General features: G+C 39.1%; 2 protein-coding genes across 2 annotated transcripts in view; one reads left to right on the top strand and one right to left on the bottom strand.

Annotated features, from left to right (window-relative positions):
* LOC144979424 (sulfhydryl oxidase 1-like) overlaps positions 1 to 6,719 on the top strand; it is a 35,267-nt gene extending 28,548 nt beyond the window's left edge. Inside the window, exons 8-10 of the mRNA XM_078926067.1 lie at positions 134 to 253; positions 4,533 to 4,677; positions 5,992 to 6,719. Of these exons, the coding sequence (XP_078782193.1) occupies positions 134 to 253; positions 4,533 to 4,677; positions 5,992 to 6,719 (993 nt within the window). The remainder of the gene's footprint in view (positions 1 to 133; positions 254 to 4,532; positions 4,678 to 5,991) is intronic.
* Positions 1 to 16,152, bottom strand: part of LOC144979431 (uncharacterized) — a 198,183-nt gene that overhangs the window by 45,765 nt on the left and 136,266 nt on the right. The window lies entirely within an intron of this gene.

The raw sequence follows: 16,152 nt of genomic DNA, 5'->3' as shown, positions 1-16,152 counted from the left end.
CCACATGACCGTGTATACAGATGTTTTGAGAAAATATTCAATTCAAATTTGAAATCCTCCTCTAAGCACCTGATTGGTTAATATTCCCTTTGTCTCTTTGCCCTCTAACTCCCCCCCCCCCAAACTTATCCAGTATTTTCCAGGCAGGCATCACATCATGAAATTCCTGCAGTCTGTCAGCGTCATGTTGTCATTGGTGAACACCGGACACTTATCTGGGATGCAATGGAGGTCCAAGATTGAACACTTACAGGTATGGGTGGTGGTAGGGGATAGGGGTGGTAGTCGTGGTAGGGGATAGGGGTGGTAGTCATGGTGTGTTGGTAGGGGATAGGGGTGGTAGTTGTGGTGTGGGATGGGGGTGGTAGTCATGGTGTGTTGGCAGGGGATAGGGGTGGTAGTTGTGGTAGGGGATAGAGGTGGTAGTCATGGTGTGTTGGTAGGGGATAGGGGTGGTAGTTGTGGTATGGGATGGGGGTGGTAGTCATGGTGTGTTGGCAGGGGATAGGGGTGGTAGTTGTGGTAGGGGATAGAGGTGGTAGTCATGGTGTGTTGGTAGGGGATAGGGGTGGTAGTTGTGGTGTGGGATGGGAGTGGTAGTCATGGTGTGTTGGCAGGGGATAGGGGTGGTAGTTGTGGTAGGGGATAGAGGTAGTAGTCATGGTGTGTTGGTAGGGGATAGGGGTGGTAGTTGTGGTATGGGGTGGGGGTGGTAGTCATGATGTGTTGGTAGGGGATAGGGGTGGTAGTTGTGGTATGGGATGGGGGTGGTAGTCATGGTGTGTTGGCAGGGGATAGGGGTGGTAGTTGTGGTAGGGGATAGAGGTGGTAGTCATGGTGTGTTGGCAGGGGATAGGGGTGGTAGTTGTGGTAGGGGATAGAGGTGGTAGTCATGGTGTGTTGGTAGGGGATAGGGGTGGCAGTTGTGGTAGGGGATGGGGGTGGTAGTCATGATGTGTTGGTAGGGGATAGGGGTGGTAGTTGTGGTAGGGGATAGAGGTGGTAGTCATGGTGTGTTGGCAGGGGATAGGGGTGGTAGTTGTGGTAGGGGATAGAGGTGGTAGTCATGGTGTGTTGGCAGGGGATAGGGGTGGTAGTTGTGGTAGGGGATAGAGGTGGTAGTCATGGTGTGTTGGTAGGGGATAGGGGTGGCAGTTGTGGTAGGGAATGGGGGTGATAGTCATGGTGGTAAGAGCCAATCATCATAAAAATCCATCAGAAGGTTGTGAAGATATCCACGTCAACGCGTATGCACGGGTTGTGGAACGGACTATGTCACCTTTATTGTTAATATGGAAATCTGATTCATTCGTTGTTTTACATGTATATGTGTCTGGTTGAGGTTGTCTTTGTTTACTTTATTGTGCTGTGTGTTCTTGTTGGTGTTGGTGTATGAACTGTGACTCATCACTGTGGGTGACTGGGTGAATGATGATGTGAACTGATGTCATTGTGCTGTGTGTTCTTGTTGATGTTGGTGTATGAACTGTGACTCATCAATGTAGGTGACTGGGTGAATGATGATGTGACCTGATGTCATTGTGCTGTGTGTTCTTGTTGGTGTTGGTGTATGAACTGTGACTCATCACTGTGGGTGACTGGGTGAATGATGATGTGACCTGATGTCATTGTGCTGTGTGTTCTTGTTGGTGTTGATGTATGAACTGTGACTCATCAATGTGGGTGACTGGGTGAATGATGATGTGACCTGATGTCATGGTCTGCCGTTGGTAGTAGTATTACAGTTGTAGATGGACATTTCTTGAGTAGTTCTTGCCTGGAATTACAGTTGGAGGTGGACATTTCTTGAGTAGTTCTTGCCTGGAATTACAGTTGGAGGTGGACATTTCTTGAGTAGTTCTTGCCTGGAATTACAGTTGAAGATGGACATTTCTTGAGTAGTTCTCGCCTGGAATTACAGTTGGAGGTGGACATTTCTTGAGTAGTTCTTGCCTGGAATTACAGTTGTAGATGGACATTTCTTGAGTAGTTCTTGCCTGGAATTACAGTTATAGATGGACATTTCTTGAGTAGTTCTTGCCTGGAATTACAGTTATAGATGGACATTTCTTGAGTAGTTCTTGCCTGGAATTACAGTTGGAGGTGGACATTTCTTGAGTAGTTCTTGCCTGGAATTACAGTTGGAGGTGGACATTTCTTGAGTAGTTCTTGCCTGGAATTACAGTTGGAGGTGGACATTTCTTGAGTAGTTCTTGCCTGGAATTACAGTTATAGATGGACATTTCTTGAGTAGTTCTTGCCTGGAATTACAGTTATAGATGGACATTTCTTGAGTAGTTCTTGCCTGGAATTACAGTTATAGATGGACATTTCTTGAGTAGTTCTTGCCTGGTTTGTCTGAGTTTGGTTTTCGCCTTTGTATTGCTGTAGGTCATAATGTTTACAGGTGTTGGTGCAGGTCCTGGTGAACTGTATTTAGGTGTTGTCCTCGCTGAACACTAATTTTCCTCTGTTTTCTTTTGCCACCATGACTGCCTATATGGAATTGATCACAAAAATAGAAATACTAAAATTAGCAAGCACAGTGAATACAATTATGGCTATGAAAGAATTGACGTTAAAAAAACTATAAAACTTTAGTCCTATGCACAAGATGATAACAATTAAAATGATATAAGATTTATGGAGGTAAATCTTGTAGATCCGTCACTAAAATTAAAACTGATCCCAGATATTGTAAACACAGATGTCTGTAAGATGCACTACACACAACCAATGTATATTGTATTGAGTGCTATCTTATCCCCCTCTATCTATGAAGGTACCAGGGTTATTGTAAACACAGATGTCTGTAAGATACACCACACACTACACACAACCAATGTATATTGTATTGAGTACTATCTTATCCTCCTCTATCTATGAGGGTACCAGGGTTATTGTAAACACAGATGTCTGTAAGATGCACTACACACTACACACAACCAATGTATATTGTATTGAGTACTATCTTATCCTCCTTTACTATGAAGGTACCAGGGTTATTGTAAACACAGATGTCTGTAAGATGCACTACACACTACACACAACCAATGTATATTGTATTGAGTACTATCTTATCCTCCTCTATCTATGAGGGTACCAGGGTTATTGTAAACACAGATGTCTGTAAGATACACTACACACTACACACAACCAATGTATATTGTATTGAGTACTATCTTATCCTCTCTATCTATGAGGGTACCAGGGTTATTGTAAACACAGATGTCTGTAAGATGCACTACACACCACACACAACCAATGTATATTGTATTGAGTACTATCTTATCCTCATCTATCTATGAGGGTACCAGGGTTATTGTAAACACAGATGTCTGTAAGATGCACCACACACCACACACAACCAATGTATATTGTATTGAGTACTATCTTATCCCCTCTATCTATGAAGGTACCAGGGTTATTGTAAACACAGATGTCTGTAAATGCACTACACACTACACACAACCAATGTATATTGTATTGAGTACTATCTTATCCCCTCTATCTATGAGGGTACACGGGTTATTGTAAACACAGATGTCTGTAACATGCACTACACACCACACACAACCAATGTATATTGTATTGAGGTACTATCTTATCCTCCTCTATCTATGAGGGTACCAGGGTTATTGTAAACACAGATGTCTGTAAGATGCACACACACACACACAACCAATGTATATTGTATTGAGGACTATCTTATCCTCCTCTATCTATGAAGGTACCAGGGTTATTGTAAACACAGATGTCTGTAAGATGCACCACACACCACACACAACCAATGTATATTGTATTGAGTACTATCTTATCCTTCTCTATCTATGAGGGTACCAGGGTTATTGTAAACACAGATGTCTGTAAGATGCACCACACACCACACACAACCAATGTATATTGTATTGAGTACTATCTTATCCCCCTCTATCTATGAAGGTACCAGGGTTATTGTAAACACAGATGTCTGTAAGATGCACTACACACCACACACAACCAATGTATATTGTATTGAGTACTATCTTATCCCCCTCTATCTATGAGGGTACCAGGGTTATTAACACAGATGTCTGTAAGATGCATACCCCAACATAACAATTTATTTTATTGATCATTTATATCCCTTATTATGGGTACGGGTTATTAGTATATTAATCAGTGCCACATAATTTTTCTTTCCTTTTATCAGTTATGATTTATAGGTGTGTTTATTTATTTACGTATGTATGAATATTTATATGCAATACTCTATTTAGTTTTTGGTTAATTATTCATATTTATTTATTCATATAATATATGTTTTTTAAAGTATCTCTTTTACTTTAAAGTCAATATCCATATTTGTGTGTGTATGTGTGAGTGTGTGTGAGTGTGTGTGAGTGTGTGTGTGTGTGTGTGTGTGTAAGTGTAAAAAGATGTAAAACTAAACTGGCAAAGGGACGGCAAACGTCTCTCATTTAAAAATCAAATTCTCTTTTAGAGTTTTGTCAACAAGTGTCTGAATGATTGGTATGAATCCCGTCTCCCAGAATTCCACAATGTTCCTGCCAGGGGTCATCAAGTGGGATAGTTGTGAAGGAAGCGAGCCCCGTTACCGTGGTTACCCGTGTTCTATGTGGACTCTGTTCCACGTCCTTACCGTCAGTGCCCTCACACAGCAAGGACACAGTCCCAGTAAGTAGACATCGGATTAGATCATGCCGACATACAGGTCTGATAAGCAAACGCAATTATGGGCTTGATTTATGGGGGCAGCATGACTCAGCGTTGCGGTCTTTGCTTCGTACTGGAAAGGTACCGAGTTCGATCACCCACCACTCCGCTGTGTGGCCTTGAGCAAGTCACCTCGCCCTAGGTCAATTGGCGGTGCTGCACTGCGGCTGACGCCTGGGTTATTCCAGTCTTCCCTTAAAATAGACCCTAGAGACAAATTTCCCCTATGGGTGAATAAAGGGAATTTTATTTTATTTATTTAATTAACACAGTTGTATTGGTCACTATCTTGTTTTGGTTTGAGAGTATATCCATTACGACAATGAGAATATCCATTACGACAACGAGACCAAAACAATTTGAGTTATCAAACCTGCAATACTGACCTCGTATGGTTAAAGGGACGTAAACACCAATGTAAACTGATATGAGCTATTTATGTTATGGGAATCCCCATTTCAGGGTGCTCACTACTATCCCATTGTAAGTAGGGAGGCACTTAATGTATCTTCTATCCCCTATATCTGTTTTCCAACATGTTTTCTATCTTTGACTTGGTTTTGTATTGCCCTGGTCGGATACCCTGGCTGGGAGGGAAACAGTCAATGTATACTTAGAGTTTTGGGAGATAATATTTTTTGTCTTGTAAATCATCACTCAGTTATGTATTGTATTATTTTTTGTTTCACTTATATATGATTTGTAAACAATTGAGTGTGTTTCTCTTAGTGGGGAATTTTTACTTGTGTCAGGATGATACATTTAGATGATCTCAAACTAAGTACACCGATAGTGTGCTCTTGGAATCTACATTTTCCCTATTTGAACCAATTCTCCTTTGTCTTCCTTTTTCTGGGGTGCTTTAATTCTAATTCTAGAACTTTTGACTATCCCATTTTCCTCCTTTTTACTGGCGCTGATATGACCTAAATGTGTTGCAAGCGCCGTTTAGGACAATTTAAAGCTTATATTCTTCACAGCGTACAAGTTCACAGGTAAAGGGTTCAAAACGGATATGTTTTCCCTTGTGAAAGATGTAAGGTTTTAAAATGCCCTAACTATCGGGTAACCTCTGTATTTTTATTGTGACACATCTGACTGGTAATCAAAAGGTGTCAGGTTTGATCCCCGGTTACGGCAGGTTGATTTTGTGTGTGTGTGAGGGGGGGGGGTTGTAATTTTTTTTCTGCTTTGTCCAGCACTGAGTTACTCGACACACACACACACCTCTGTTCATATTTCTATCCTCATTGCAACTGTTTTTCTCTTCCGTAGGATCTGTCAATCCCCAAGAAGTTCCGCTGGCCATCCGTGGTTATATGCAACATTTCTTTGGATGTAGCGAATGCGTCAAAAACTTTTTAGACATGGCCGTCACGATGGAGCGTGACATTAAAGACAACAAGGGGGCTGTACTCTGGTTTTGGTCTGCACACAATAAAGTCAATAAACGACTCAAGGGGGATGAGACAGAGGACAAGATATTTCCCAAAGTTCAGTTCCCACCCGCGTCTCTATGCCCAAAATGTCACTCTTCTGAGGAGACAAATGATTCCCAGCCCATTTGGAATACGGAACTCGTTTTGAAATTTCTGATTTCGTTTTACACAGAGAAAAGTATCTACATCAGTCCAGAATTGGCCAAAGGAGATGCTAGTGGTCGTTCTGTGAAAGACAAGGGAAGGACGATTTCCCGGGGGTCAGAGTTGAAGGTTGATATAGGTTTGAAGGAGTCAGGGTCAAAGGTCAAGATGGCGAACAAACATTTGTCAGAGATGGGGCACAGGGTGGGGGTGAGTTGGCCTTCGAATTCGACTTTGATTGGAAACAGTTTCTATGCGTACAGAGCGAGTGGAAAAGGTGCAGGTCTCGTCTTCAATAACCTTGACCTGAGTATGTGTGCAGTTTTTTACGTGGTCAGTACGACCCTTATCCTTGGACTGTATTACCATTTTGTCATCCGGAGGAATGTCACACCTTGTCCTAAAAGGTGTTGTAGGTAACAGGGGGTTGTGAGGGGGTGGGGGGGGGGGGGAACATTGATTGTGATACAAGATGAGGGTGGGCAGGGGAGAGGGATGAACATTAATCTAGTCTGCCTATCATAGCAGCCAACTGTCCCGATATAAAAAATAAAAGTTAGACATCCGGACCAGATATTTAAGACTTGGAGCGAATACTGGACAAGTTTGGCATAGCCACTGACTTTCAGTAACAGTTTGTTTTAACTCATCTATTTCAATCTAGAGTTATTTTTTACTAGTCTTAACATATGGCCATTTTGAGTCATGGACAGTAGCACATGTCAGAGATCTTTGAAAAGTTGGCTGCTGTGGGTTATTGTTCTGTATGGTTGGCGCTGAAGAAACCAATGGTCTGGTTGTATTTCAGCGGCATCCTCATTGGGCGCAGGCCCATGTCAGTCGGGCCTTGTTTTATTAGGGTTGACCCAGAAATATGTGCCAAAGAAGTTGTGAACTCATAATCACACACATTTTTTAATTCTGTGAAAAGTTTTGAAATATTTATTCCCTTCATGAAATCCAATGCTTTGTAAACCTCTTTCGCCTCCAAAAAAGTTCAAAGGTCAAGTCTCTGCCTTAAAATAGTAACCAGTGACTTGTTTGATTGGCGTGGTGTTTTCTTTGATTGCGTTGTACAGCATAATCCAAATGTCCAAATAAACCCAATGAAAAATACCTGCCAGAATTGGAGGCCAGATGGGTCAACAGTTTGATTAATTGTACAACATGGCAACACTTCACACTGCGTTAGAGAATAGATAAACAGATATGGTAGGTGTTGTCGATTAGGACCCCATCCATGCCATGATATGGCCTAGACTGACATTTCAACTGTGGGGCCATTGTCCAAAGAAATGGAAATTTCGAAATGCTCCGATCACAACAAATGGTGACTTCACGGAAATATACATGTGAGATGTATTTCATTCCCATGTGGTCTGGTGGTATGACACTGGCATTTGGACTAGAAGGGCCAGGGTCCAAGTCCCACTTTGAGCAGCACACAGTTGAGTTCTTGGAAAAGACTCTTTACTCACAATATCTCATCGTATTCTGGTTGAATATGAATAACTAATCATATGAGTAAAGAGTCTTTTACTAGGACTCAACTATGCATCGCTCAGAGCGGGATTTGAACCCTGGACCATCCAGTCCAATGGCAAGTGTCACCCTATAAGGCCTACAGCTACACAGAGACTCTCATCATGTTTTGTTGACACAGGGGAAACCTGAAATGTCCATACCAGCTGTTTTAAAAAAATAGAATTTAAGTTATCATTCTGTAATTGTGATTTGCTGTGATAAGCCACCAATTTTAATCCAACCACAAATGGCTTGTTGTGTGATTTGCTGGGACAAGCCACCAATTTTAATCCAACCACAAATGGCTTGTTGTGTGATTTGTCTGGGACAAGCCACCAATTTTAATCCAACCAAAAATGACTTGTGTGATTTGTCTGGGACAAGCCACCAATTTTAATCCAACCACAAATGGCTTGTTGTGTGATTTGTCTGGGACAAGCCACCAATTTTAATCCAACCACAAATGGCTTGGTGTGTGATTTGTCTGGGACAAGCCACCAATTTTAATCCAACCACAAATGGCTTGTGTGGTGTGATATGTTGATGGAATTGAGTGTCTGACTCTTGCCCTTAATGGGGTGTCAGTCTAATGTAGGATGCTGAACAGGCAACCCGTACTGTGTGTTCGAATGCGTAGGGGAGTGGGTGTCAGCTTGTGATGCTCATCCCTTAGTAAATTGTGCGTAATTTATCTACAATATCGATATCATATGTAAACGCTTTGAGACTTCAATGAAAGGTACTCTTTAAGTAAACTTATTATTTTTGTATTATTATTATTGCTATAAATATTATTGTTTTTATTAAAACTTGGCTCACAGGAATTTCACACATCCACTCAGAGGAATTTTAATGCCAAAAAGACGAATCTTCGCATACGAGAAACGGGAATTGAGATAATAGGAATAGAGAACCAACTAGAACTATGTTATATGTAAACATAATGCCGTCCCAAAGTCCCTTTATTTCAAATGAAGTCGAGCTTCAAAACATAATGGTAGTTATTGTAGTGGTAGTTTGTATGCGGATGTATGATGTAGGATGTGAATGTATGTGGTAGGGAGTGATAGGTGTGATTGGGGGGGGGGGGGGGGGGGGGGTATATCAATTTGACCTCACCTGAAATTTGACAGAAGTTGCCCTTCACTCGGAACATTTGCTCCAGACCGGATTTTTATTATTATTATTATTATTATTATTATTATTATTATTATTATTATTATTATTATTATTATTATTATTATTATTATTATTATTATTCTTTTATCTTTACTGTTAATGATACTCCCATCAAGTATGCTATCAAAGCTTAGAGTGAAATGCCTTTAACCTTTAAGTACACCAATCTCATAAGACAAATCTACCGTATCCTACTATATTTATATATTTAAAATTTTGGCCAGAAAACTCGTCCTTCAAAGACCGATCGCTTCAAATAACCCTCATCTTGTCAGACTCTCAAACCTGGGACGCCTCCAAGTTTTGACTAAGGTGAAGGTCATTTGAATCTATCCATATTTGGACGACGAGTTTTTTAGCCACAAGTTTCACTGTGTGTTATTTCAGATTGCCATTGGTAATGTGTTATTTCAGATTGCCAATGGTAATGTGTTATTTCAGATTGCCAATGGTAATGGGTTATTTCAGATTGCCAATGGTAATGTGTTATTTCAGATTGCCAATGGTAATGTGTTATTTCAGATTGCCAATGGTAATGTGTTATTTCTGATTGCCAATGGTAATGTGTTATTTCAGATTGCCAATGGTAATGGGTTATTTCAGATTGCCAATGGTAATGGGTTATTTCAGATTGCCAATGGTAATGTGTTATTTCAGATTGCCAATGGTAATGTGTTATTTCAGATTGCCAATGGTAATGGGTTATTTCAGATTGCCAATGGTAATGTGTTATTTCAGATTGCCAATGGTAATGTGTTATTTCAGATTGCCAATGGTAATGTGTTATTTCCGATTGCCAATGGTAATGTGTTATTTCAGATTGCCAATGGTAATGGGTTATTTCAGATTGCCAATGGTAATGGGTTATTTCCGATTGCCAATGGTAATGTGTTATTTCAGATTGCCAATGGTAATGACAGCTTTAGAGGGCAGTAGGCTGGAATTGGAATTCTATCATAAGTCAAAGAGAGACTAAGCTGCTAGAAGCTGTGGAATGTAAACCAAAAATGAATGAAAAGAACAAAATACCAAACACAAGTTTTCTGGAATCTGTCTGGTTTTTAAATATTTTCATTATTGGCCGAAGAAGGGTTTTGGGCCCAACACGTTCCATGTTTGGCAGTTTGTTCCTTTTTGAAGCTGTTAATAAAGAAATAAAAAATTTTAATTTTAAAAAAATTGAGCGTTATCTAGCGCAATATCCACTAAATGTGCTCAAGTGCTTTACAAGGGGTCCCTGGTCAACAGCAACATTTAACATGTAGGACGGAATATGACGCCTGTTAGGCAATATTACAATTTTTCAGACAATGACAACGCTGTTAATGGCCAGGTACTCATTTTACACCTGAGTACGGTGAGAGAATGTGAGTAAAGAGCCTTTTCCAAGGACTCAACTATGCGCGAGCACGAGGCTCGAACCCAGGACCTTCCGATCCGAAAGCGAGTGTCATACCACTAGACCACATAGCAGTTATATTCATATATGTTTATATTACTTTTAACAGAATGGCACCCTACTCAATACTGAGATGACGATTAGCTAGAACATAGTCACGGTGGATAAAGACTTTTTCTCTAGTCAAACTTCTTCATTTATCAATTTCTTGGATTGCTGGTTGAAACTTGAACTTTGATTTTTTTTAAACCCTATCTTTTCTATTTTATGCTTTATGAGAGAACGTCTCGTCAACAACACTATCTTTTCTATTTTATGCTTTATGAGAGAACGTCTCGTCAACAACACTATCTTTTCTATTTTATGTTGTATGAGAGACGTCTCATCAACAACACTATCTTTTCTATTTTATGTTGTATGAGAGAACGTCTCGTCAACAACACTATCTTTTCTATTGTATGAGACAACGTCTCGTCTCGTCTCGTCAACAACAATCTTCAATGAATTCAAATACAACTGTTGGTTTCAAATCTTTAATTTGTTCCAATGACTGGATGTCCTCCAGAGGAAATGAGTTCCTCCATAATTTGACCATCAACTTTCAATGAATGAAAGTTTCTGATTTGTTTGAAGTCAGTCAATGTAATTTATAAAACTATCTACAAAAATGAATATTACCCCTTCATTTTGAAAAATATTAAAATACTAAACACTGAACATTTTGGGCTCAAAACCCTTCTTCAGCCATGACTGAGACCATAAAATGGTAATACACCACATATAATCCTGATAGACAGGGGAATAGATCTCCCAAGTCTAGCCGAGAAAAGTAATTTGTCTTTGCTATTTTGTTCTTCTCTGAACCTCTTCCATTCATTTTTGACAGTTATTTTTTCCAGTCCACAGTTTCAAGCAGTTTGGTATTGACATAAAGTCATTTTATTTCTTGACTCTATTGATGAAATTATACAAGACTTTAGATTATTGTAGGCAAGTCAATAATCCCAGATTCAGATTGGATAGGATATCTTTGTGTCATCAGCCATTATATTACAAAATGATTCAATTTATAAATAGCATAAACAATGATGGGCCAAGTATTTTGCCATGTGAAACGCCATTCACTAAATCCACGAAATACAAAGAGTCGCCATTGACTCCATCTCTTTGTCAAAATTGAATGTATCTGATAATGACCTTTGACCTTTGACCCAAAGACCCTGTTTTCAACTCATGACGTACATTGCAGCTAAACAGATCACGTGTATATTATTGAATCTCAGATTTGTCTTTCCTTATCCAATGTGCATGTCAAACACAGTTCTATGTTGTAGTGACGTGCAAGCGTTGTCACACGTCTTGTCCAATGTGTATATCAAACACAGTTCTATGTTGTAGTGACGTGCAAGCGTTGTCACACGTCTTGTCCAATGTGTATGTCAAACACAGTTCTATGTCGTAGTGACGTGCAAGTGTTGTCACACGTCTTGTCTCGTGTGTATGTCAAACACAGTTCTATGTTGTAGTGACGTGCAAGTGTTGCCACACGTCTTGTCCAATGTGTATGTCAAACACAGTTCTATGTCGTAGTGACGTGCAAGTGTTGCCACACGTCTTGTCCAATGTGTATGTCAAACACAGTTCTATGTCGTAGTGGCGTGCAAGTGTTGTCACACGTCTTGTCCAATGTGTATATCAAACACAGTTCTATGTCGTAGTGACGTGAGAGTGTTGTCACAGTCTTGTCTCGTGTGTATGTCAAACACAGTTCTATGTCGTAGTGACGTGCAAGTGTTGTCACACGTCTTGTCCAATGTGTATGTCAAACACAGTTCTATGTCGTAGTGACATGCAAGTGTTGTCACACGTCTTGTCCAATGTGTATATCAAACACAGTTCTATGTCGTAGTGACGTGCAAGTGTTGTTACACGTCTTGTCTCGTGTGTAGTTGAGTCAAATAGAGGGAGTAACTTTGTCTCAGGGATAAGATACATTACAAAGTAACCAACATTTGACTTTCTTATTTTTACTCCCTCTATTTTACTCTCCATTTTATTGGCTCATTTAGGCAACTCTAGCTCATGTTTTACCATGTGTCAAATGTTGGCACACGTCTTATCCCATGTGTTATGTGTCAAGTGTTGGCACACGTCTTGTCCCATGTGTTATGTGTCAAGTGTTGGCACACGTCTTATCCCATGTGTTATGTTCAAATGTTGGCACACGTCTTATCCCATGTGTTATGTGTCAAATGTTGGCACACGTCTTATCCCATGTGTTATGTGTCAAGTGTTGGCACACGTCTTATCCCATGTGTTATGTGTCAAGTGTTGGCACACGTCTTATCCCATGTGTTATGTGTCAAGTGTTTGCACACGTCTTATCCCATGTGTTATGTGTCAAATGTTGGCACACGTCTTATCCCATGTGTTATGTATCAAGTGTTGGCACACATCTTATCCCACGTGTTATGTGTCAAGTGTTGGCACACGTCTTATCCCATGTGTTATGTGTCAAGTGTTGGCACACATCTTATCCCATGTGTTATGTGTCAAGTGTTGGCACACGTCTTATCCCATGTGTTATGTGTCAAGTGTTGGCACACGTCTTATCCCATGTGTTATGTGCATAACAGGGCGGCCAGAATGGTTCTGGGCATTAGTCGAAACGAGAAAACAAGTGTAAAAACTATGCTCAGAACACTACACTGGCTGCCCGTTCGAGCCAGAATCGAATACAAAATTGCCTTTTTTCTTTCAACGCACTAAATTCCCAATCTCCGAGCTACATTCAAGAACTTATGGTCCCCTCCTCTCCGATTCGCCAGCTTAGGTCATCGGAGATCCAGCTACTAAAAGTGCCAAAAACACGGCTTACTAATTTCGGTCATAGATCTTTTTATAAAGCAAGACCTTCCATTTGGAACTCGCTTCCTTTGTCAGTAAGGGTCTCGGGCAGCGTAGAAAGTTTTATGAAAAATCTAAAGACTCATCTTTACTAGAAATTTTTATCCTAGGCATTTTCTTATTGATGAATAAATTATACGTTTTATTTTTTGATTCCATTTTGTTGAATGTCAGTTTCATTTTGGAAAACTAGCATAGTTAGTGTGTGCGGCTGTTGTGTGTGTGTCTGTTTGGCTCGGTACGAGTGTGTTTATGGTTTGATAAGTATATTTGAGGCTTCGGCGTTTAGCACTATAAAAGAACACTTTATTATTATTATTATTATTATTATTATTATTATTATTATTATTATTATTATTATTATTATTATTATTATTATTATTATTATTATTATTATGTGTCAAATGTTGGCACACATCTATCCCATGTGTTATGTGTCAAATGTTGGCACACATCTATCCCATGTGTTATGTGTCAAATGTTGGCACACATCTATCCCATGTGTTATGTGTCAAATGTTGGCACACATCTATCCCATGTGTTATGTGTCAAATGTCTTATCCCATGTGTTATGTTGACATACATCTTATCCAATGTGTAGTCACGTGTCCATTGTAGGCATGTCTTTATTTAACTCCACTTAAGGCATGTTTAGAATTTCTTTGGGGTTGTGGATAGCTCAATACGTAGAGTGCTCAACTCACAACCAAACTGACTGATTTGGATCAGCAGCAGTGGACCATAAATGTGAAAAGGTTGAATGTTATGTGTCCAAACCCTTCCTCAGCCAACCAAAAACTTATCAGACTATCGTGATTCAGTATGTCGAGTTATCGATGACTAGGACAGTACACATCACTGGTTTGTATTTGGTTTTGGGGGGGGGGGGGTTTATGTATTGGCTGAAAGGGTTTTAACTTAAAATGCTTATTTTTAAACATTAAGGGATTTTTATTTGGGGGGGGGGGGGGGGATTTTTTGTTTTTTTTTTTTGTTTTTTGTTGTTTTTTTTTTGGTTTGGTTTTTTTTTAAAATTCTTTTTTTGATGTTTCTTTGATTTTGAGTTGTTTTGTAGTCAGTTTTTAAAAATGTTTCTTCTCTAAACAAAAAATTTCATGATGACAATAATCTCAAAACACCTCCATGGTGATGATAATTATATATAAATTCATTTCTAATGAACAAAACTGAATATATGTATTATAATACTTTGAAAATTCCAAACACAAAATATTTTCGGCTCAAATCCCTTCTTCAGCCTATAACAAAAACAATAAAAGCATAAAACAGGCAGGCAGCAGAAAAGTATTTGACATGTCTTGTGTTGTCTGCCTATTTGGATGTCTGCAAGGGCGCGTTGGATGTATGTCTGCAAGGGCACGTTGGATGTCTGCAAGGGCACATTGGATGTATGTCTGCAAGTGCATGTTGGATGTCTGCAAGGGCATGTTGGATGTATGTCTGCAAGGGCACATTGGATGTCTACAAGGGCACGTTGGATGTCTGCAAGAGCACGTTGGATGTATGTCTGCAAGGGCATGTTGGATGTCTGCAAGGCTGCAAGGGCACGTTTGATGACTGCAAGGGCACATTGGATGTATGTCTGCAAGGGCACGTTGGATGTCTGTAAGGGCACGTTGGATGTCTGCAAGGGCATGTTGGATGTCTGCAAGGGCACGTTGGATGTCTACAAGTCTGCAAGGGCACATTGGATGTATGTCTGCAAGGGCATGTTGGATGTCTGCAAGGGCACGTTGGATGACTACAAGGGCACATTGGATGACTACAAGGGCACATTGGATGTCTGCAAGGGCACGTTGGATGTCTGTAAGGGCACGTTGGATGTCTGCAAGGGCATGTTGGATGTCTGCAAGGGCATGTTGGATGTCTTCAAGGGCACGTTGGATGTCTGCAAGGGCATGTTGGATGTCTGCAAGGGCATGTTGGGTGTCTGTAAGGGCATGTTGAACATAGAAAAAATGATTTTGAGATGGTACTTGCCGAAATAACCAGACACACCAAACACTTTTATGTCGTTTTGTCTGAATTTCGAAGTGATGTATTCATGTCTTGATTGGTTTTGTTCTTGGCTGAAGAAGGTTTTTGAGCCCGAAACCTTCCTTGTTTGGTTGTTTTAAAACCAATTATTTTTGAAGCTGTTCTACATTTTTGTTGATAACTTTTTACAGTCCATAAATTCTGGCAGTTCGGTTTTCACTTTGGATTTTGTGTCAATTATCTGTTTCCTGGTTATTGGTCATTGGATTGTCATAGTTTACTACTACTACTACTACTACTACTACTACTACTACTACTACTACTACTACTACTACTACTACTACTATTATTATTATTATTATTATTATTATTATTATTATTATTATTATTATTATTATTAGTATTATTATTGTTATTGTTATTATTATTATTATTATTATTATTATTATTATTATTATTATTATTATTATTATTATATTTTGATGATAATGATGGTGATTATTATTATTATTATTATTATTATTATTATTATATTATTATTATTATTATTATTATTATTATTATTATTATTATTATTATTATTATTATTATTATTATTATTATTATTATTATTATTATTATTATTATTTGATGATAATGATGATGATGGTGATATTATTATTATTATTATATTATTATTATTATTATTATTATTATTATTATATTATTATTATTATTATTATTATATTATTATTATTATTATTATTACAGGGGGTACATACTGTGTCTTCTATCCCATTATAACTGCTTTCCAACATGCTTTCTGTCTTTGTCTTGGAGTGAGATTGCTTGGTTTTGTCCTGACTT

This window comes from Berghia stephanieae, chromosome 9 (assembly GCF_034508935.2).
Source record: "Berghia stephanieae isolate SIO BIC M18660-M18661 chromosome 9, UCSD_Bste_1.3, whole genome shotgun sequence".
Classification (NCBI taxonomy): Eukaryota; Metazoa; Mollusca; class Gastropoda; order Nudibranchia; family Aeolidiidae; genus Berghia; species Berghia stephanieae.
This window is presented reverse-complemented; position numbering and strand designations above follow the sequence as displayed.